At 42.5% G+C, this 21,776-nt stretch overlaps 2 protein-coding genes across 5 annotated transcripts; one reads left to right on the top strand and one right to left on the bottom strand.

Moving 5' to 3' along the window:
• Positions 1 to 222: 222 nt before the first annotated feature.
• Positions 223 to 9,004, bottom strand: atp1b4 (ATPase Na+/K+ transporting subunit beta 4). Of its 2 annotated transcripts, none has more exons than XM_064329258.1 (9): positions 8,751 to 9,004; positions 8,486 to 8,556; positions 7,470 to 7,689; positions 5,014 to 5,142; positions 4,575 to 4,679; positions 4,039 to 4,238; positions 2,766 to 2,822; positions 2,578 to 2,670; positions 223 to 2,414 (listed from the first exon to the last, which is right to left on the bottom strand). In XM_064329258.1, the coding sequence occupies exons 2-9, from the start codon at positions 8,552 to 8,554 to the stop codon at positions 2,253 to 2,255; spliced, it is 1,035 nt and encodes a 344-aa protein (XP_064185328.1). In that variant the 5' UTR covers positions 8,555 to 8,556; positions 8,751 to 9,004; the 3' UTR covers positions 223 to 2,252. The 2 variants fall into 2 exon arrangements, with proteins under 2 accessions (XP_064185328.1, XP_064185327.1); XM_064329257.1 differs by having other exon boundaries at positions 8,774 to 9,003.
• tmem255a (transmembrane protein 255A) lies at positions 7,662 to 21,252 on the top strand. 3 transcript variants are annotated; one of them, XM_064329261.1, is made up of 10 exons: positions 7,662 to 7,786; positions 12,057 to 12,199; positions 13,278 to 13,340; positions 15,540 to 15,629; positions 15,815 to 15,880; positions 16,229 to 16,317; positions 16,586 to 16,657; positions 17,244 to 17,406; positions 18,206 to 18,346; positions 18,643 to 21,252. In XM_064329261.1, the coding sequence occupies exons 3-10, from the start codon at positions 13,338 to 13,340 to the stop codon at positions 18,784 to 18,786; spliced, it is 768 nt and encodes a 255-aa protein (XP_064185331.1). In that variant the 5' UTR covers positions 7,662 to 7,786; positions 12,057 to 12,199; positions 13,278 to 13,337; the 3' UTR covers positions 18,787 to 21,252. The 3 variants fall into 3 exon arrangements, with proteins under 3 accessions (XP_064185331.1, XP_064185329.1, XP_064185330.1); XM_064329259.1 differs by lacking the exon at positions 7,662 to 7,786 and adding an exon at positions 10,050 to 10,672; XM_064329260.1 differs by lacking the exons at positions 7,662 to 7,786; positions 16,586 to 16,657 and adding an exon at positions 10,053 to 10,672.
• The last annotated feature ends 524 nt before the right edge of the window (positions 21,253 to 21,776 follow it).

Below are 21,776 nucleotides of genomic sequence, written 5' to 3'. Positions count from 1 at the left end.
AAAAGTAATTTAAATGAATGGGGACCATTTCAGAGACTTCAGTATTTCGTTTCGGAGTTCATAAAGTAATGAATGCTTGCAGATATTCAGAGATGTTTTCAAACACCCTAAACAAGACTAACTTTTAGTGCAATCATGGACATTGTCATCAGTTTGGGTCTATAGTGAAGCACACAATTTATCTAAACTCTTAATTGTTTATGAATCACTTCTCAGGGAAAGAATAGTAGTATACACATGAATGTTAACACAAAGGCCCAAATTTAATACACTTTCAGTTTTAACTAAAACTACAGTCCAGTTTAATCAAATGTCATCAGTCTTATATGGTTTGAAAATAAGTTGGAGGTTTGACCAAGAAGAATGGACTTTTGTTAGTCCTGTTATCAGGGCAATTGCACTTTTTTTGGTGGATGAACAGATGTGTAACCAAGGCTTTGGGAGGAGACTCATTTTAGCAAAACGGCACAAAATTGAATTGCTTCAGCGCACTGCATCTGGACAGGAGCCGTATTTTTATTCCTGATTTTTATTTATTGCCCGGCCCTTCCAGGGCACTCCAGAATAAATCCAGAATAAAGTCAGGAAGTTCATCTCCATTGTTCTGTGCATGTTCCTGCTTTCATTATCAGTTTGCTCTCAGTCTATTAAAGGATGTCAAGGAATGTACTGTACATTTGATGGAAGTGAGAAACGTAATAAATATGCTTTCCTGTTTTGTAAAGCTGTGTTGACATTTATGCTGCCTTATTCAGAAAAACTTTCTACAGTGAAATCTGATGCTCAAGTCAGTCTAGTGTAGTTATTCCCTGTGGGTGTCTGGGCTTTGCACAGTAACCAGCTGTTTCAAAACATTTTTTTTAAATAATCAGTCCTATTAAAGGAAGTTTCCATCTAATGCCCTGTAGGACTTTGGTCAAAAACAAAGTCATAAAGCAGTTCTCGAAAATGTAATCAGGTCAGTCAGCAGGTGCAGCAAAGGTTCACGAGTAAACAACCTAGTTTTGTTTCAAGTCACAGGTTCTGATAACAGTCTAGGGCTATGCTTATCTTATCACCATGACCATAAATATATTTAGAAAACCTTAAATCTCAACTCATATATAACATGGAAGAGGTTAACAATGAGGGCTGATGTATGCTTCAGGTAGTCAAGCCAATTTCCGGTTTTAAAGATGTAATTTGCCCAATTTTACTGTGTCCGACACAGCTGTGTAGAATATCAAGGCAGAATAATTGGTTGGAACAAAAACCAGCACACATACTGGCCCTCCAGGACTGGAGTTGTGCACCCCTGTAATGTGCTGGTGCCTGTAGCACACTGGTCCCTGTAGTGTGCTGGTCCCTGTAGCACACTGGTCCCTGTAGTGTGCTGGTCCCTGTGGCATACTGCTCCCTAATTGTATAAAATCAACAAACAAATAAACTCTATGGTTGTAACAACATGAGAAAACAACATCTCAAGGGTTTCTGTTTTAACGGAGTTTATAAAATTAAGTACATCTTAGAGGCATGATAAAACAGTGCAGAAGAATGACTATTAATAAAGGGATACAGGTATATGGTAGACAAGCACATTTTGTTGCCATTGTATTACTCATTTTGTTGGAAAAATTAAGGGAATGGATTGTAAGTGAATGAAATCTAAAATAGAATTCTAGTTTTACTGTATAGCTATGTAAAGTAAAACAAAACAAGTGTCACGTCTTGTTTACAGATGCTTTGTAAATTGTTTTTTTTAAACTCCATGTTGCTAATGAGGATCATCATTTGGGTCCCAGGACTGGACAAGACAAAAACTTTTAAAAGGTGTTGGCAATATACAATAATTAATTATACAATTAACTATAAAACAGTGCATAGGTTGATATGCTTAGTTCCATCTTTTAAAATATAACTGCTGTATTGAGATTCCCTTTTTTAAGTTGTTTGTTTGAAACAGTATTTTGTTCATATTAGAAGTTCTATCAGACTAAGTACGACAGTGTGATAAATGTTCAGTGGTCGTTTTCCCTAATTCTGTGGGTCTATAAAGTATGTGGGTCTGTGTATGCTGCTTACTAACAGTAAACGTGGTCTCGCCCATCAGAGGAAGTGGAGCTAGGTGACGAGGCATGATATGAAAACCAGCTTGTATCCATGGCAACAGCTCCAGCTGTCATGGCCTCCCCAGGTACCAGGTTTTCTCCAGCTTTGTGGCGGGCAGAGCAGGCAGTGTGTTGGCCATGGGTCAGGAGGCGGCAGCTTTCCCCCTACGCACCCACCTCCAGGGAGAAGGACACGCCGCCCAAGAAGGGGTCAGTGGGCGAGTCGTTGACGATGCCCCTACCATGGAGCTGGCATCGCACCCGGAGGTGTGTGTCGAGCTGCACTCCTTCAAAACGTACGGCTATCACCGGGGAGGTGTAATTCACCTGGAGAGACAGGTGGGCATAGCACATCCCTCTTTCAGTCACCACTCTGCATTGGCCTGCTGACCAACGGAAGAACAAGGATGACTCTACAAAGACACAGGCCATCTGGGAGAATCAGTTATAGCACCAATAGCAAACACTGCAATCCTCAAGCCATACTTACATGTTTCAGTTTTCCATAGTAAGGATAATACATCAGGCTAAAATAGTTTTTTGGGTAGAACTCAATGTCTCCAAGAATCTCAGGCCCTCCTCTCTGAAAATGTAAAAGTGAATATGTTGGTAAGCTTCCTGATATTTATGTTGTGCCTAAGTCATGACAGGGACAGAGAGAGGATCAAACACAGTTACCTTAAGGGCACAGCTCACGTTGACTGGAGTACCGTAACCGGGTAAATACCCAAGAATCTACAGGAAAAAGGCAATTAATCAGTTGTTATTATTATGAAACAACATGATAAAAATATTGCGCCAGTGATACAGGCTGTCATGTCAGCTGATGCAAGCAGACATTGCTGACTGTGGCATATCTGACCTTTAAGGATGCCACAAAAAGCCAAATGCAATAAGTCCCAAGCAGAATGGCTCTCTTGTCTGTCTGTCTGACATTCATGGATGCAATTTTAAAACTAAGGTCTTGGGACTCACTGTGTCATTAAATATCCTGTGGCAAATACAGGATCACCGCTGAAATACACTCAGGATGTTTGTCAAGGTCCTTTTATTGGGTGTGAACACAGAGCAGAATATAAAATGCAATATTCACAACAGCCACAAGGTGTCACAGAATCCTCTTAATCATAATCATGTTTATTCTCACATACTGTATATTCAGACCCATCTTTACAGTTAAATCTGCAAAAACAAATTATCTCTCTATCTCTTTTTAGATAGTAAATAGTTTACCATTAAGTGTAGGAACACAAGAAAAATTCCACTTTGGACAGAATGGATGGTTTGTGACAAGACAAATGCACTCTTTTACAATAAAATAGTGGTATGTAGTGTCATAAGGCTGGGAAATTATGGTTCTGAATTATCTTCAAGTGCAAAACCCTACCTCATGGAAATGTTTTTGTTTTTTGGTACAGCTACAAAATTTAGTTTTTAAGCATGAAACTGTGTATGTGTATTTTTGTGTATTAGGATTAATTATTAGCATTACCTTCAAACTCATAACTGGACACCCTTTAATGCAGGGGGTGCAACATTTCATTGTTACTCGGCAGCTGATTACATAGTCAACTCATCTCACCTGGTTTCATGGGTCTGAACCAGACCTGGATCAAATATGCCTTTAAAATAATGTTACCTAAGCTGATCACCTGCAGATGTAGAATTGCGCTCAGACGTAGTAGAACACTCCTGCAGATCCCTGGGATGTTTCAGTGAAACGCCATCATCACATGAAAACATATTGCAGACAAAATATGCTTCCTGTTAAACTATGAGCAATTTGCAGGAGTGTTACTGGTCTCTAAATAATAATTTGACCCAGGTCTGGTTAGACTGGGTTGTTGAGGATTCTACGGTGAAAACAAAAGGCAGAGCCCTGTAGCCTGCCAGGACTCAGGGCTGGGGGCCCGCAGCCTTAAGACCTGCCGTTTGCACCCCTGTCTCTCACCCGGTTCATCTGCAGGACGATGCAGGGCTTTCCCTGAGAGTAGCCGAAGTCGGGGTCCTGCAGCCCGGAGCAGTCCCCCAGCCAGGACCTCTTGAACTGGCATGCTTTCACCTCCGCATCCTCCTCTTTTTCTTGCTGCAGGAAGTACGCGTCCTGTGTGCAGGCGATGTTCCGCAGCTCCTGGGTGGAGTCGTGGTAAGCTGTGGGGGGGGGGGGGGGGGGGGGAGCAACAGCACAAAACCCCATAGAGAACCCCTAACAAGATGGTAGTCTCTGGGCCTGCTCGCCCAAAATGGACCTCACATGGATCATCTGACACACAAAAACTTGTTGTATTTGGTGTACTTTAAAGGGGGAGGGAGTGTTGGTTAAGACAGGTAGATTTCCATCACTTATACTGAAGATAGACCACTTGCATGGGAAATTATATCAGGGATCACAAATTCTAATTCTAGAGGGCTGCAGCGTTTGCTGGTTTCAGTGTGTTTCTGGCTCGACGTAATCATAGAGGTCTGTAATGCTCTGAGCCCACTCACGTTCCAGGTAGTTCTCCAGGGCCTCAACATAGCTTTCCCAGGAGCTGCGGTCAGAGGCGTTGAAGGTAATGTGGAACCCATCGCCACGCGGTGACATCGTCATGCCTACCAACATGGAAATAAAACGCAGCAAAAACTGCCATCAGCTGTCTGTCTTAACCTGTGTTCACACAGTAGAGGAAAAAAAAAACATTTTCAATTCAGTGAGCCAGCACAGCACACTTTGAATAGACCATATCTAAAACCTTTCCACTCCTACAGTACACCGCTACAGGTTTGAACTCACACAAATGCTCTAAGTGGTAACAGTCATTTTTCTAATATTCCCAACTGACAAGTTCAATAAAAATTATGTTTTCTGCTCCTGTCTGAACACAGGGTTACAGAGATCGCAAGCGGACCAGAAAAAAGGTGTGGGGGGGGGAGGGGGGGCTCTTACCTGGTGGCACCACCCTATCATTGTAGGTGGGGTTATAAGGGCTGATGGACCACATCAGGGCCCACATGCAGGCTGCAAACATGGCTGCCAGGAAGACGTACAGCGAGGCATAGAAAAGGAGGATGAGACCTGAGAAGTAAGAGAGAGGAGATGTCACAGAGGCTGGGGCTCTAATTAATGACGGTGTTCTACAATTCGTCCTCTACCAGCATTTCCTCCCTAGCCCACAGTTTGGAAAACATGTCTTGGCCCTGTTGCCTAGTTACAAATGCCATTACTGTGTCTCTTCAGTTATACAGACTATCACTACAGAAATGGATAACCACTGCTAATTAATTAACAGATGCTTTATGAAGGCTTTCCAGAAGTCCCCCTATCATAAAAGAGCATGTTTCTGAGCATCTAACAAACTCTCATGTAGTAGAAAAAAAGCTCTTGGTACTGAGCTATAGCTGTTTTTGCACACAGGAATTTAAAAAACTGCCAAACCTGGGTTGTGTTTAGAACTGTCACTGCCAACTTAACATAAAAAATGTAATATTATTGCATGGAGCCCGTCTGTAAAAATACCCAGAGAGGACACCGATTGCTCAAACTGCAACATCAACCACCCAAGTCACAAAAAAGTGTTATTTCCAGAAACAACGATCCTAGCTATTAAAACATAATCTTAATTGCCTGTTGCATAACTTAATTTAGCTGCTTTTGACAACCTAATTACACCTATCATTAAAAAAAGAAAAACAAGAAAGAACAGATACTGGTCCTTAAATCATTAGTTAACAGTCCATTGGCTCCTGATAAAGTTAAAAGCGTCTCCACGTTGAATGGCTTTTGGCCACGCAGGGGAATTTACTGGGACCGGTCTCAGCCAGCGCCACATCCCTCAGATCACAAAGGGCCTTTCTGTTTGGGATTGATGGGAATTCTCCCAGCTGCCCTTCCACTGGGGAGCCCTGTGAACCGCTGGCTACCTTCAAAGCGGCCATCTGACGCAGCTGCACAGACGAGCCTCCAGCTCCCAGGGGCCCAATCACCCCACTCTGGGCATCGTGTCACCTATCTCCGCACTCCTTTCACAGGACATATATTACAGGTCCCTGGCGACTTCACACCCCATTTCTTAACACAGACACATGAGTTGTCCTCTTCTCACCCCTCCCCCCCACCCTCACCCCCCACATCCCCCCCCCCACCCCCCAATCCTCCCAGCTAAGAGTGATGTGTGTGAAACAGTGCCCTGCTTAGTAGCTCTGCCCTTCCACTGCTGCCAGCTGTAGGCTGCCACTTCATAACGATATTAATTTGGCAGCTAAAACAACTGAGCGCGAAGCAAGAACAAGCCAGTGATTGTGGTCTTGTCGTGCATTGGAATTCACTCCGTGGGTTCTTTCAAGGACATTGGTTTGTTTAGCATGCTAATTCTGAGGGAAGACTGCATCACTAGGCAGCAAGCTGTGGCCAAATGTATTCCCCACAATCAGAGATTCAGAGACTCCCGCAGAGAATTTTCACACTGGTTTGCCTAATGTAATCTTACATTTTAAAATCTGATAGTTGTCTTGCATTGGCTTACATCACGGCGTGGGACAGTTCCACCATGTTAAATACTCAGCTGAACAGTTGTGTTCCCTGGTCTCTAAGAGAAATGTTTTAGTGAGGTCTAACCAACAAGACACCTTGTGTTGGTGTGTGCAGCTAAATTAGCTAAATGAGCCAGGAGTACAGGTGCAAAGAAAGTCCAGAAACAGGCCCTCTAGGGACGGGGTTCCCTACACCTGCTCTACGTGTCCTCTTTCACTGCGGATCTGTGACGTGTCACTGAGTCCTGCCGGGCAGAACTACAGGCTCTTAGCTCGTCAGACAGGGGGAAAAGAGTTAAGCTCCATGAGGAATGAGATTCCAGACCAGCACGCAGCTCGTCACAGCAGCTTCCCTCTGGGGATCATTCCCAAGCCACTTCCATATTCTGCAATGGCTGCGCCGATGTTTCCCTGCACCTATGTAAACACTGGACTTTGAGAAAAAACAGGCTGGAATGACGGGAGGAATGATAAGAAAAAACCACCGCATAATGCAACACAGAACCAATTTTTATGTGATTTGGTGATGGTGATTCTGTAAGCCTTGAAGACGCATATTTAAGTCTGATGATAAGAATGCATATTCTTGTGAAAACTACTCTGTAATGTTAAAGATCGAGCCACCATCGAACACCATGACTGGACTCTGATGGGCACTGCTGACACAGGGAAATCACAGCTTAAATCCCAAACTCTTTCTGCGGAAAGCTGGGTCTTCGTTGCTGTGGTGCGTAAATGTAAAGAATGACAAGCAGCCATTTCTAGATACTAGTCGGAACGGACAACCAACCAAGTCCAAACTGCTTTGAAGATTGTGTGTGTGTGAACGTACTTAAGTTTCCCAGCAACACCAGCTGCCTGTTGTTGACTTACTCCAGCTCCTTCCAGATCGTCCCATGAACTCCTGTGACTCGGGGTTCCACAGAAACTTCTTAACGTCAGCCATAATCTGCCTGCAGGTCCTCTTGGGCTTTGGTTTTGGTTTCCACTTATCAAAGTTCAGATCTTCTGTCTCCAAGGGATTGTGTTCTATGGCCTCTTCCACCTCTTCCTCCTCCTGGGTGACTTCCTGTTTGCGTTCAGTCTCACCATCCTGGCACATGGACAGCGAAAGGGGCAGTGAAGAGACATTGGAACCTTCTCTTGTACGATTCTTATACCCCATATCAACAAAGGATGCTGAAGATTACGTGAGGGATACTATTTTATTCTTTAGCAGACTTGAAATAAATGCAGCAAATAAATTATTTTAACTGCATTTGTACAATGCATGTAAAAAAATATTTTATCTACTTTTTAAAAGTTATTTCAGCAACACATACTTAGTGTCTGGTATTTTGAAAAGATGATTATGGAAACAAAACTTTAGTTTCCCACTCGGTTATTCTTTATAAATGTCCGCCATCTCGTAGAATATGCTAGCAATTTGACACTGTTGTCCCTGCCCTTTGGGGTTTCACGCTACGCCCCGTGGCTCGCTTCCATGCGAGCAGGGATCATACATTGACCTGCAATAAAGGCCAGCTGTTAGAAACTGGCTCCCAGCATCTGGACTACACTCATGAGTCTTTACAACGATCGCCCGCTGCCGTCTTCAGGCTGATCGCTGCCCTTTGGAAACTAATGTTGGGTGTATGGCGCGTTTGCGTGTACATTTTCAAATCTTTAGGATTGAATGTGAACTACTTTCTGTGGCATCAATATGTACACTGTATTAAGCGAGGTTGAGCTCAGCACTTCTTTTAACACTTGGATGCAAAATGTTTTAGCGACAAGGCAGTGAAACTTCGCCGTTTTTATATCGTTATTATAAGCATCACGTCTCTGAAAGTTTTACAGCACGAATAATTTCTAGATAAACAACCACTTCCCCCCCACAGATCACTCACTGCATTCGGCAAACAGTATGCGTGCAGTTGGTCCTCAGCAAGGTCCCTGGTTAAATTCGACTCCATCATTCCTAAGGGAATAATTTATAAAATCATGTATGACAATCCACAAGCAATTTTGTCAGTTGCAATTGATCAGTTGTACTTCGCATCACGCAATAAATGAAAAATATATACTATTGACCACAAAGGTTGCAACTAAATAAATCTTGAAACCATGCAGAAATGCGAATAAATATCTTAAGTAATAGGTAGAAGTGCTTACATTTCAATTCCGAAATAGCCTACCTCTTTTACTGGAAAAGCCGGATGGGTGTCTGGAGTCTTGACTTTAGCAGAACAAGTTCAATGTTGGTCAAAAATATTTTTTATGTCATCAGAATATCGGATGCACTCCACGGCAGCTTCTGTATATACAGTAAGAAGGATGTTTCCCCAGCTACGCGAACATCACTGTGAACACATACTTGTAGTAAGCGAGAACCTTACTACAGGGGGGGTGGGACAGAGAGTGTGAGAACCCTTTTTAAAATGGAAAAAATCCCTGTGGAACTTTTGGCAGCGATGCAGATATCAATCATACAGTATTCTGCACACGCGTGCGCCAGATGTAGTTTCATCGTCTACCGAGATAAGGCTGGAGAAAACCAGCGGCGCATTCTTCGTTCACTCATTTATTTAACCTTCAACCGACATTTTCTTGAAAATCATCAAGCTAAAGAGACCGTATGTTTAAATCCTACACGGTTTCTATTAATTCTAAAATACTTTCTGCCCTTTTTTCTGGGTATGAAATAATAAATGACACAGAGATTTAATTAAGCGCCTTACATTGACATGACTGCCGTTACCCTCAAATATTGACAGACAGCATCAGTCTATTTTCAATGTGTTAAAATGTGATGCATTGGGCATCGGGCTTCTTTTTTTTTTCATTTTAAATGAATAGGGGCTATATACGAAGCGCATTTAGATCGGTTAAAGCTGGATCTATTGTTCGATATAATGTGCGGGTACCCAAAGTAGCCTACAGTCTCTATACATCATACATCGTCAGAGTTGATGAAGCATATTTTGGGCAACCTTCTATGCAAATCATTATTTTTATGGTGCAATATTTATTCCATTATTAATATTATTATTATTATTAGTAGTAGTAGTAGTAGTAGTAGTAGTAGTAGTAGTAGTAGTAGTAGTAGTACGCAGTTTTTTGTTTGTTCGTTCGTCTGGGTTTTTTTTTTTTTTTGCGGGAGGAGTCGTACTTGGCCAGTGGTTCCCAAACTCGGTCCATGGGCCCCCCTGTGTATGCTGGCTTTCGTTCCAACCACAATCGCAATCTCATAATTTTAACAAGCTGCAGATTTTTCTTAATTGTTGTTTTTCGTGTTTGGAGGGATTATTTACCCTCTTAAATCGTTGGAGTTTGGGAAGTTGGAACCCATTGTATTGGGCTATTCACGTTCAAATCACAACCTTCGGTATTATTTCCATACTCTATTGTGCCACAAGGTAGCGCTCTTTCCACAAATTCATGACCCAGATGTGTGAATTCTCTTCCTCACCAGTCTATCTCTCCTTTCATTTCTTCTCCGTATTTCCCGGGCGGTGAAAACAATTTAATCACAATTTTGAAAAAGCAAAAAGAAAACAGTGAATATACTAGGGAGGACATTGTACATGTCAGAGTAACTCGATGAAAACCATTATTGACATAGTACTACTAGTTGCGTGTTTTCTTACATGTGTTCTGACAATCTAAAAATTGTGATTTATTGTGAGTTAAGCGACACAGGTCCGGGAATTCAAAGCCTGTCATCCATTCGGATTTTCTCTGTTTTGTGTTCATGGAGTGTATGTGTAATTGTAGAGATGGTGGTACATGCGCAGAACAGAGTTTTCGGATAGTGCGCCGCGGATGAGGTGCAGAGAATAGGATGAGAACGGCGGACATGGCAGTAGACGCAGATTAAAATGAGACTGCCTCGCACCAGCAGGGAGGATTGCTATCAGCGAATACACCACCGAGCAAAGATTTCTTTGCACTGACCACTAAGTTCTTATTTGTGCCGCTGAATGGATGTTATGTTTATCAAACATCCTTTATCATAATCCTGTACACACATGCGATAAAAATGCCTACCGGACTAAACCAACAAGCCAATGGAATAAGCCTCTCCGATTCTATGGGTATGTGCAAGGTCAATGCAGTGGTTGAAGTGTGTGGATGAAAGACTGCTTATTGTGTGTGAGGTTTCTTGTAAAAAAAATTCGAACTGCTACTGTTCAAACAAAACGAGTGTAAAAATACAACAAAATAGAGAGGGATTTCTAATTTACTTATCGAAGATCGGTGTATTTTCTTTGTTGTTCATTATGTTGCTCAGTATTTCACATATTGGGTAGCCAAATAAAGGATTCTTTCCACAACTATTGAATCGTGGGTGATCCTGCAGGGTGCAGTGGCCAAGCACGAGGAGACTGAAAGAGTTCATTAAATAGGCTAATTAAAAATATTCCAATGAGAGAATTCGAATTTGTATCTGATAATGGCTTTGGTGAGAACAGGGCGTTCTATGAATAGATCTGTCAATTGGAATGTCTGGGTTGTTGTTATCACCTGATTTTGTTCCAATGTTGCTGTGGTATATTGTGTAGCGGCCTCGGTTTTTGTCTTTTCTTTTCTTTTCTTTTCTTTTCTTTTTTGTCTTACGATGCAGGTGCAGCTAATCTTTTTTAGACGTAAGCTAATACACGTCCATGATGTTAGCATTCCTGGGAATTTCTTGCACGTAGACAGTCTGTTACAAACGTCTGGTAGTGTAGCGCAGCTTTGTGAGCTTCTAAAAATGATAATTTAAATTTACATTTAGGCACTTGGCGCACGCCCTTATCCAGAGTGATTTACAAGTGCGTATTGCAAGGCCAAAATAACGGTACTGTACCGAGAAAAAGGATCATGTTCTCAAAATATTAGCCACCATAAATATTATGTAGGCTACGGTGTTTCCCCAACCTGTACACGTCTTGTTTATCTGATGAGTTCGACGTATTGTTTTGTTACAAAGAAAACATTTATGTCCTAATCAGTTTTATTATAATTTGTCTTCAGGTTTCGTAGCTACTCTTCTCGTCCTTTTAGAGAGCTGTTGAATGGACTGTTTTGGAATAATGATTCTGTGTAATCAATCGTGTCATTGAGCAAATATGGGACTGTAACGCAGAAGCGGAGGTTTTCACTCACAAAAAGGGTTCAGTGGTTGTTTTCTTCCCCATTCACATTGCCCTTTGGTAGCTACAGCAATATGTTGCATTGAGGCATGCTTGCAGGAGTAGAGCTGGTGTCAGGTGTGGTCTGGTTTTTCTCTGTGCACTGTTGTGAAGTATGGGCGGCGGCATGGTCATGTAACTTGGAGGCTGCAGGTTTGATTCTCAGGTGGGAGGCTGCTTTGCTAAGGGTAAAGTCCAGCTGTTTTTTAAAATCTTTTATTATGTAAACAAGTAAGCTATGTTATTCATTCTGAATAAGAGCATGTACTAAATACATAAATGCAAATTACTTTTCTACCTCAAGGATCATTCAAGCGGAGGAAAAGGAAGTCCATTGTGGTGACAGCGTCTCTATTCGTTGTCTCCGTTCTCATTCTCACCATCGGACTGGCGGCCACAACAAGGACACAGAACATCACAGTGGGAGGCTACTACCCCGGGGTCATAGTGAGTTTCGGTCCTGGAATGAACGCGGGACGAGGACAGCCGATTGGTCCCCTTTTGTACCATAAATCAGTACTTAGTGCAGCATTAACAGTGACGTGGGACGAAGGTTCACCACAGCGGGTGTCATTTCAACACTTTCCCTGTAGTAATGGCGGGAGGTCCAAGGGCGAGGAGCACTTGGCGGTTAATCACTCCTCTGTGTTGTCACACTAGCAGCCAGTCCCATGTCCTTAGCCTATTAAAAGACCCTGTCCGTAGACCCTCGGTGCCCTGCTCTTGGAATGCAGTAGGTATCCTTGTTCCTGGCAGGTTGTCCAAGATCCTCTACATTAGAGGTGTCCAGTCTTATATACGAAGGCCCGTGTGGCTGCAGAGTTTTGTTCTGACCCACCAATAAGCCACCTGAGTGAACTATTGAACTAATGGTAGTCTTCAGTCAAGACTCTGATTATATTAATCACATATTTAATACACTTTTCTGGGTAAGGGTGCTCTAAATATACATCTTGATAGGTCCAATGCTATAATTAAATTTAAATAATGTGGCTGTGCCATTCCTGGTGTTGCTTTCTTGGAGGCCATTGGCTGTGAAGTGCAGTTGCATTTGGGATTTGTGCATGACTGTTATCACTGTATCTGTACCTAGATACATTTATGCAATTGGAATATATTGCTTGTATATATATATGGATTTGTGAAACTATAATGATAAATATATTTCACAGCAATGTAATATATTGTGATATCTGAAACCGGTGATGATTTGTATATTTATGCTTTTGTGGTCATTCTTGCAATCTTTTGATAATATTTTACTTAATTATATCTTCAATATATTCCTTCTCCATAAGATTATTCACATAGGAAGACAATGTCTATTAGAGCAAAATATCTGCGGTAAACAACGGGCAGTAAAAATGGTCAGTTCTAACTGCCAAGAGAGAAAGCTGTCAGAGCAAGCTGTTGATTTGATGCTGATGAAAGTTAGATGATTTCCTCCATTTTATATTTGCTCATTTTGATACCTTGTTACAACTGACACTTATTGCTTCATAAACTGGTGTGGTTTTTTTCACAGTTGGGGTTTGGCTCCTTTCTCGGAATCATTGGAGCACATTTGATAGAGAATAAGAGGCAGATGGTAAGCGGTTTTAGGTTACTCCTTTCATATCAATTTCTCAGCTAAACCGTAGCCCCATCAATTTTACCGCTTTTCAAATTCTCAACATGACGTTTGCAAACACAGCTTCAGTCTTTTGGCGTTTTTTGCTAATTTTTTTTTTTAAGATTTGCAAATGTCTGTTTTTCTATTAGCATTTGCCAGCCTCGCCCTTTTTTCCCCCCCGTGAGCGAAAATGCTTTTGGGTTTGTGGTGTTTTGGATGCATCTTGGTCATTGGAAACATGTTCTCAGGCCACTCGTGAGATGCACCCAGAAATAGCCCCAGTGTAAGAGGAGGAGGACAGAGTGCCAGGCAGGAATGCAGGGAAGGAGCTGCAGTAGTCCAGGGGTGGGGAGTGCAGACAGGGACTGTCTCTCAGTCTGAGGAACAGGCGTGCTGTGGGCACACGGGATAGCACTGACTGCTTTTTCAAAACAGGGTCACTTTCCCCGTACCCAGAGTTCCCTGTAGAGAGAGAGGGGTGCAGTGTGCCACACACAGTCCAGAGCAGTCATACTCAGAACTGCTAAAGCCTCATAAGATGTTTTTTGTCACCATCCACGTCCTTCTAAGATGCCACTGACATGCACAGGGGAGCAGACACTGGTGACAGCCGTGGATGGTGTCTTTCGTGTTTCAAAGGAAAGCAGTGCCAGCTTCAAGTAGTGATATTTGCTCCTTGCCTTGGAGGGCCACAGGATGTGCAGGTTTTTCCTCACTCAGCACATAACGGATCGATTAAAGCAGTTGATTACAGTTAACTCGCCTCATCTTCTCGAGCCTGATTTGTTTCCTCATTTTAAGGTGAAAGGAAAAAACTGCCTTACAGTAATTGATTTGGCATTTAAAGCTACAAGCACAGATATGTTCTCATTGCCCTTTTTTTAATTAACTGGCCATAGGAACTTAATTATTCTCTCTTAGAGGAGTGGGGTGGTCCTGGCAAAGCCCTTGATCTGCGGTGCTTCAATAGGAATTGGAATGGCATTGGCAGTGTGCAGAGTTCCCTCCTTAGGCCACCATCACTTCTGTGATTCTGCAGACAGAGCAAGCAGAAGTGTAACTGAATCTCGATGTATCCATCCATCTATTTTCTAAACCGCTTATTCCTGGTCAGAGCCACAGGGTGGCTGGAGCCAGTCCCAGCATGTGGTGGGTGAGAGGCAGGAATTAGACCCTGGACAAGGTCACTGATCTATCGCAGGGCTCACAGAATCTCCCCTGTATTTATTTAGAGAGGATGTAGCCAGGTATATGGAGTAAGCTCCCTGAAAAATGCTAGGCTCAGGGTCTTCCGTAGGTTAATAATGGAGGGAGCTGGTGCTGTGTGTGTCCTGAATGACAGTCCTTTAACCCATGGCTGTCCATCCCTGGTACTGGAGAGCTGCAGGTTTTACTTTTACCTTAAAATCAGCCACCAGCTCAGACCACATGAGGTGAGTGAAGTGTGTAACAGACTGTCACAGTTAAGCTGTGTGCAACAGCATCCTCCACAGCAATCCCTGTGGCTCTGAGGGATCAGGACTGTAACACACGTCCTCATTGTTCAAATAGATATTCCTGGAAACAGCATCCTAACTGGCACACACACAGATGTGCATGGTGAGACACATTCCCATGCATAAAGTGCATATGCAGTTATAAATACAAAGTCAACCTGCTAATCCTATCAACTAAGTCAACTAAGTTATCAATTAAGTTTGTCCAAAGCCATTTTATTTTTAGATATCAAAAAATCATTATAAAAAAAATCAATAAGCTGTTTGGTTCAGTAGACACGTTATGGCATGGTTTTTAACAACATGTTATCAGTGGATGGTTAATCTGCCTTACTGGGGCACTGGAATTTCATATAGCTACATCAGAAATAGACAGTGTTGCACAGTAGGAAGTTAACAAAATTAGAGTAGTGACACAGATATGACAGGAGAACATTCAGTATGTTCACAAGGCCTTCTGGAATATTTTTCGTAATGTACATACAGAATGCGTTATATTTGAAAGGATCTAAGGATTTTTAAACTGGAGAAAAAAAAAACATTTATAATTTTAGCCCAATATTGCAAAATGTGCTGACAGAGGGACAGCGTCAGTCTCATAACAGCCCGGTTGACAAGAGGCTAATAGGATGTGCAGAGACTGAAGTCTCTTCTTTTCTGTTCTCTGCTCCCCTGACAGCTGGTGGCCTCCATTGTGTTCATCAGCTTCGGGGTGGTGGCGGCGTTTTGTTGCGCCATTGTGGATGGCGTGTTTGCTGCGCGACATATAGTGAGTACTGACCGACTCCTGCTCATCAGGGTCAACCTCTGCTCGTCTCTTTATTTCTAATTATTGTTATCTTTCATGTGCTGTACCGTGTCTCATTTTACTGTGACGATTTTCAGTCTGAATTGGCATGTATTCTTTGACCTTTGACCTTTAACCTGTGAGTGACTTTGTGTTTCATCCTGCAGGACCTCAGACCTGTGTATGCAGGTCGGTGTGAGTACTACACGAGCGTGTCCGCATTTGACCGGGACGTGAGTCCAGCTGCCCCCTTGCTAGTCTAAAATCCCTTTATAACATAATTTAAGTTAATGTACAAATGCACCTTCATCTAGTTATTTTCAGTGGCCTGACAGAATGCACAAAAAATAAAACAACTGGCACTTGGGCATGTTTCCTTTTCCCCATCTGAATTGTACTGTAGTGAATTATCCTTGTTTTATACATCGAATGTTTCTGTTATGAATAAATCATTAGCTGAATTAGAGTTATGAAGGACAGTATATCTTTGGAGTTTATATATAGGCCTTACAGAATGATGTCACAATATATGTTGAGCCTCTTTGTCTATGTGTTTGTCTGTCCGTCTGTCTGACTCCCAGGTTCACTGTCAAACAGCCCCTCGTGTGTCCTGTAGTCTGCGTGTTAAGAGCAACACCTGTTACTGCTGTGAACTCTACAACTGCGGCAAGTACGTGTAACGCTACGGTCTCCCACAGGGAAGGTCCTCAAAGGGACATCCACCTGAAAGGGGGAACTCACAACTGAATGACTAACTGCTTGTGTTCTGTTCTGTACTGCTAGTGTTTACAGTTCAATCTCATCTCTCCTGCTCCACCCGACTGTCCCAAGTTGTAATCTGTGAACTAGAGTTTTTTCTGTCTGTTTGGGTTTTTTCCATTAGGGGAATGCTGCTGGGGGAAAAATCTAAAGTTTTTTTTTGTTTACCTATGTTTCAGACCACATCCTCTTTTGGGACGTCAAAATAAAGATGTTTTGAAAAAAATTAGGCAATCATCCTTTATTTGGAAGTAGGTCCAGCTTTTGTCCCCCTGTCCCTTCCCACCAAATAATAAGTCTGTGCTGTCGTGTTGTGGTTGAACTAACCGTCCATGCTGTTTTTGCCGTGGTTGTGAAGAGTTAACTTCCTGTGTGGAACACAGACAGGGGAATGAGTGATTTAGATGCCCCTTAATGCATGTCCTGGTTCCTCTTCATGGGATCAGAGTAGACCTGGCCTCATTTCTGGGGATTTTGGGTTTCTGTTGCACCACAATTTGCAATCATTTTGGGTTTTGCAAGCCGAATGGTGATGCACAAATCACGGATTGTGGGTTGTATGCTTGTAACAATGAAATTGAAACAAACTAAAAAGTGCATTGAACATAAGTGGGCATGCTTTTTTGTGCAACTGACAGTTTCTTGCCAGAGCTTGCCGGTGGGTGAAGTGAAGCTACTGGGTTGGATTTGAAGGCTGTGATTTGGAGTTCCTCCCTGTCCGTTCTCTCTCAATCTCTCTTGCTCTCCTCTACCGCTCTCTCTTCCTTCCTACCCTATTGCCGTGTGTTGTTCATTCCTTTCCCTCTGTGTGTTGTCCCTTCGCTCTCTCGCGCACAGCCGCGTGGAACTGATGGGCGGGTACCACGAGTACACGGAGGTGGGAAGCTGCCAGGACGTGGTGCACCTGTACCACCTGCTGTGGTCGGCCACCATCCTCAACATCGTGGCCCTCTTCCTGGGCATCGTCACTGCCGCAGTGCTGGGCGGCTTCAAGGACATGGTAAGAATACTCTGTAGCTCTAGACTTTCTGGGAAGGGAAGTTTGTGAGCTTGGCATGCACTAAGCATTATGCGCCGTCATTGGTGCCAGCAAGTAAAACACAAGTCTTTGAGTTGAGTACCGGTGCACCGCAAGGGGATTTTTGTAGTTTGAAGCACTACTTCCAGTTGGATCTGCACCGACGCAAGATCACGATTCATCAGTTACTTCTGACAAATCATCAGGCTCACACTACCCTACGTAATTATATGGTAATGTGCCAGAATGCCGGGCTAGACAACGGTCTGAAGTGTGAATGGCAACCACATGCAGTGTTAGGGTAGTGTTTCTCTTCACTCTTCGCAGAATTAAATGCTGTGCAACTGAGATCCAAGATTATTGATTTTTAGCCTCGTGAACAGTCGTGGAGAGCTGATTCGTACATACACTTCCTTGTTTGTTTATGTGGATGTCTGCACATATCAGTATGGCTGTCCTGAAAGTCACAGCAACAGCTCATGAAACATGTGCGTCTTTCCTTGATCATTTAGTTGCCATTTTCCACCCCACCTATTTTGAAAATTCAGGCAAATTCATGAAAGACAAACCAGATGCACCTTCCTCTCATTGTATTTGAAACTTGACAGAAAGGGGAGAATGGCTCTGTATGCAATGTTACATCATTGATTAAGTGAGACGCCATTTTTTAAATAATGCGTGATTATGTGCATGCTGGTTATTGCTGTGCAGGTACATCTGCATAGGCTACATAAGTTGGCTTGGCAGTGTCATTCAACACAGCTGTGCATATTTTGGGCAGACTCCCACCTCCGCCCCAGACAGCTGTGATCCAGACCCTCTGCCCATCTCTGTTCCTCCCGAGGCCCCGCCTCCTACCACCTCCTACAACTATTACAACAGCACCCCCTGCCTGCCTCCTTACACTGCCTATGACCTTCAGGTAACAATCATACCAACAAACGTTGTCATCATTGCACAGTATGCTGTGGCAAAAATAAATATACAAAAATATCAGTCCATTTAGTGTGAATCTAGTGTTGTAATGCTGGGATAATGAGATAATTTTAACGGTTTCTCTAGTTAGGGCTAATATTTGTTACTGGCAAGTCATAATGCTCTGTGACACTCATAGAGCTCACTAAGGATAAATGTGCCCTAAGGGGGGAAATAATTCAAATTAAAATCAGCATTTTAACTGATTTGCAGGGCCTGTTTTCCTCTTGTCTGTCCCTGTAGGCGTCCAGCATGTTCCCAGACTCGTCAGGGTTGTCTGATGACTCCCAGTCTGGGGCAAGCTCTCTGTGGCCTACCCAGATCCCTCCCAGCTACTCCCCCCCATACTATCCCCCTGATGACAAGCCCCCGCCATACAGCCCCTAATTAACCTGCTGTTGGGAAGAGGAGAACCTTCTCCCTACTGCCCATTTGTAAAAATCCACCCACCCCCCTCTCCTTTGAGTGACTTACCTGGCCAAGGCAATGGGCCCATCAGGATCCAGGGTCCTCCGAGTCTGGCTAGACCTGAAATATGAACCACAACCCTGACCCTCTACCCCCCACCACCTCCACCACTCACTGTCAACATCATACTGAGGACATTTGTGGACCTTTAGTAACTTTCACTGTATCCAGGCTGTGTGGGGCCTCCTCCCTGCACTGTGACTCTGCTGAACCAGCGTAGTCTGAGCTTCTCTGTGTATCACGGGGTTTGAAGGGGGAGAGGGAAAGGCTGTGACTGTGTGCAGCTGCAGGGGAGATTTTTTTGCGGGAAAAGGTGGAAGTGGTGAAAGATCACTTTCTGAGGTGGGATTTCCAACGGCACGCTGGCGATGGACACCGTGATCTGCAGCTTGGGGTGGGGAGGGGAGGGGGGGGGGCAGCAGCAGCCTTTCAACAGTCTGCAGCCTCCCCAAGCCATGCTGGAAGCACCTATGAGGCCTCTCGGTGACACCCAAGACTGTTCACAGATCTGCCTTAACATCCGTCAGCTTCCACGGCAGCGTCACCCGAGCTGGACTGGACCGGACCGGACCGGACCGGACCGCAGTTCGGCTGGAGAGCCTCGGATGCCTCTCTGCGACTGTCACTTCCTTTCTGCCTAAACTTCATATCTGAAGGCTTTCTGTGTGAAGGGCCTGTCTCCTGCGTACTGTTTGTACTGTCTTTTCATAAACACTGGTGCAAACACAAGTCTTGTTCCTTGTTGTAACAAATGCCTTTAGATTCCCCCTCTGTAGTTTCTCCATACCAAGACTATTTAAATAGTTCAAGATTACTTTTGTTTTTTTGATATTATTTCAGTTTTGATGTGTGTGTTCGATTGGTCCAGACAGTTTTTGTTTGTGATGCAGGATATTTTCAGATACTTACAAAAATTGCTGATGACATGCAGGCTTTACGTTTGCAAGGATCGGGGCATTCATGGATCATGGTAAAAAGAAAAAAAATACACTTCAGCTTGTACACTGACGTTTCCAGAAGCTGTACCTAGCAGTGGATAAAGTTTTAGCATTCGCAATTATAACCTCCTAGGACCCAGCAATTCATTGTTGTCCCCTACAGGGGACATTAGTCTCTGGTCGTAATCCCAAGAACCATACATTCCACATACTGTGCTGAAACCTGCACTGCAAGGGACATTCAATAAAAAAGAAAATGATGTTTGAGAAAATATTTTCACTACATGTTCTTGTCATCCAAGATGTGTTGTAAAAAAATGAAATGCTTTTTTTCTGCCAGGTCTTAGGGGGATAAACAGTAAAGTAAAAATGAGTTTTTTATATTGTGCCAATACCTCTCAGTTCTCAAGCAATGCCATGCTCTCCTCTCCCCAGGCCTCCTGTAGTAATGCTGATATAAAAACGCTGTGCCACTGTTTCTTGAGTGCAAGTGGGGTTACCATAGAATATAGGTCATCGTAGACCACTAGATACAAAAGTAGAACATCCCTCAAAAAAGAAAGAATTGCCAAGATATTTAGAAAACATAATATTGTGAAGAATACTTGAATAATATGCACACATACAAATTCTGGAGGCACAACATGACTGTGTTAGCAGCTGTGAAATGTATTTTCTTACATAGGAACCCCTGAAGACCCCAATGGCTGTAAGTGTAAAGCTGACACATTGCCAGAGTAAACTTAATCACACCTAAAAACTGTCTGGGTCTATAAAAATCATGCACTAAAGCAAATAATATTCTAAACTCAAGAAAATTAACTATCCCTTTAATATTAGTAGTTGAATACCTGCCTTCTCTATTAACCTCCAAAGCAGGTAGTTTTATGGTGCATAGCACAGACTTTTCAACTCAAATGATTCTGTGTCCTTCCTTTGAAGAACCCAATCACTGTACTCTAATTTATTGTATTCACTTGACAGTTAATCAAAATACAGAGTTCATGTGTTCATGCTGCCACACACTCTTCACAAAATTATATTTTAATTGTAATAAAAATGTGAGTCGTCATTGAGGCATATTTATACCTATCAAATATACCTATCAAATACTTTTTGCACTTCAGGTACCACAGATATATGTTTTATTGTAATTTCTTCTGAAAGCTATGGCAATGGTATTCTGTGAATTATAATCTTTTGTTATAATTGTTAGTTGGGTAGCAACGATATGAAAGCATGAATTCATTTTGGTAGAAGGCCATTTTGTGCTGATCAATGTTAGTTACCCATGTTATATTGTACTGCCATACCAAACCACTGGAATCTGATGGAATGTAAAGTCTTCCTGAATTATACTGCAGACACTAGGATTTCCTAGTCAGATCATCTGATACAGAATGATGTAATGTACTGGTGTTTCATAAATTAAAGCAAAACAAAATAATTCCATTTTCTTAAAGAAATTATTAACGAAGGTTTTAACAGTATATAGGCTAAGTGCAATGTGATGTCACGTCCCTAATGGGTGAAGTATGGTGATACAACCCCCAGACTGTATAAACATTTAATCAAATTAAAACCTATGTAAAAATTTATAACAAATGCTGGCAGGATAATTAGCTGTCAATTTTTCTTTATTAACATGGCTTACAAATGTAAGCCATTTTATTTAAACAGGAAGATTTTGTGCACAAATTTTCATAGAAATAAGTTTGTATTTTTTCTGCAATTCTGTTTAAAAATCAGTCTGGTAATTCAGGAAGAGGTTTTTGTGTATTCTAAGTTCGAAAGAGAAAACCAAGTCTCGTTACCATTGATGATAAAAAATGTAAACCTCAGTTTGAAGAGAAGGATCTGGAAATATGTTTAATTTCAACAGTGTATACAATGAAATGCGAGCACAGAAAGGTTGATTAAAAATCAAACATGGTACCAAACCATGTTAAGATAGCACCATTGATATAATAG

Source organism: Anguilla rostrata, chromosome 3 (assembly GCF_018555375.3).
Source record: "Anguilla rostrata isolate EN2019 chromosome 3, ASM1855537v3, whole genome shotgun sequence".
Lineage (NCBI taxonomy): Eukaryota > Metazoa > Chordata > Actinopteri > Anguilliformes > Anguillidae > Anguilla > Anguilla rostrata.
This window is presented reverse-complemented; position numbering and strand designations above follow the sequence as displayed.

What these genes read in the sequence shown, in the direction of transcription:
- tmem255a (XM_064329259.1), top strand. Translation starts at nt 10,618, where the DNA reads ATGCCTACCGGACTAAACCAACAAGCCAATGGAATAAGCCTCTCCGAT. An exon ending in AAGCCTCTCCGATTCTATGG is followed by an intron (nt 10,673 to 12,056) that starts GTATGTGCAAGG and finishes TTCTACCTCAAG; the next exon opens with GATCATTCAAGCGGAGGAAA. An exon ending in GAACTCTACAACTGCGGCAA is followed by an intron (nt 16,318 to 16,585) that starts GTACGTGTAACG and finishes CCTATGTTTCAG; the next exon opens with ACCACATCCTCTTTTGGGAC.
- atp1b4 (XM_064329258.1), bottom strand. Translation starts at nt 8,554, where the DNA reads ATGATGGAGTCGAATTTAACCAGGGACCTTGCTGAGGACCAACTGCAC. An exon ending in CATACTGTTTGCCGAATGCA is followed by an intron (nt 7,690 to 8,485) that starts GTGAGTGATCTG and finishes TCCATGTGCCAG; the next exon opens with GATGGTGAGACTGAACGCAA. An exon ending in CCTGGAGAACTACCTGGAAC is followed by an intron (nt 4,239 to 4,574) that starts GTGAGTGGGCTC and finishes CCCCCCCCACAG; the next exon opens with CTTACCACGACTCCACCCAG.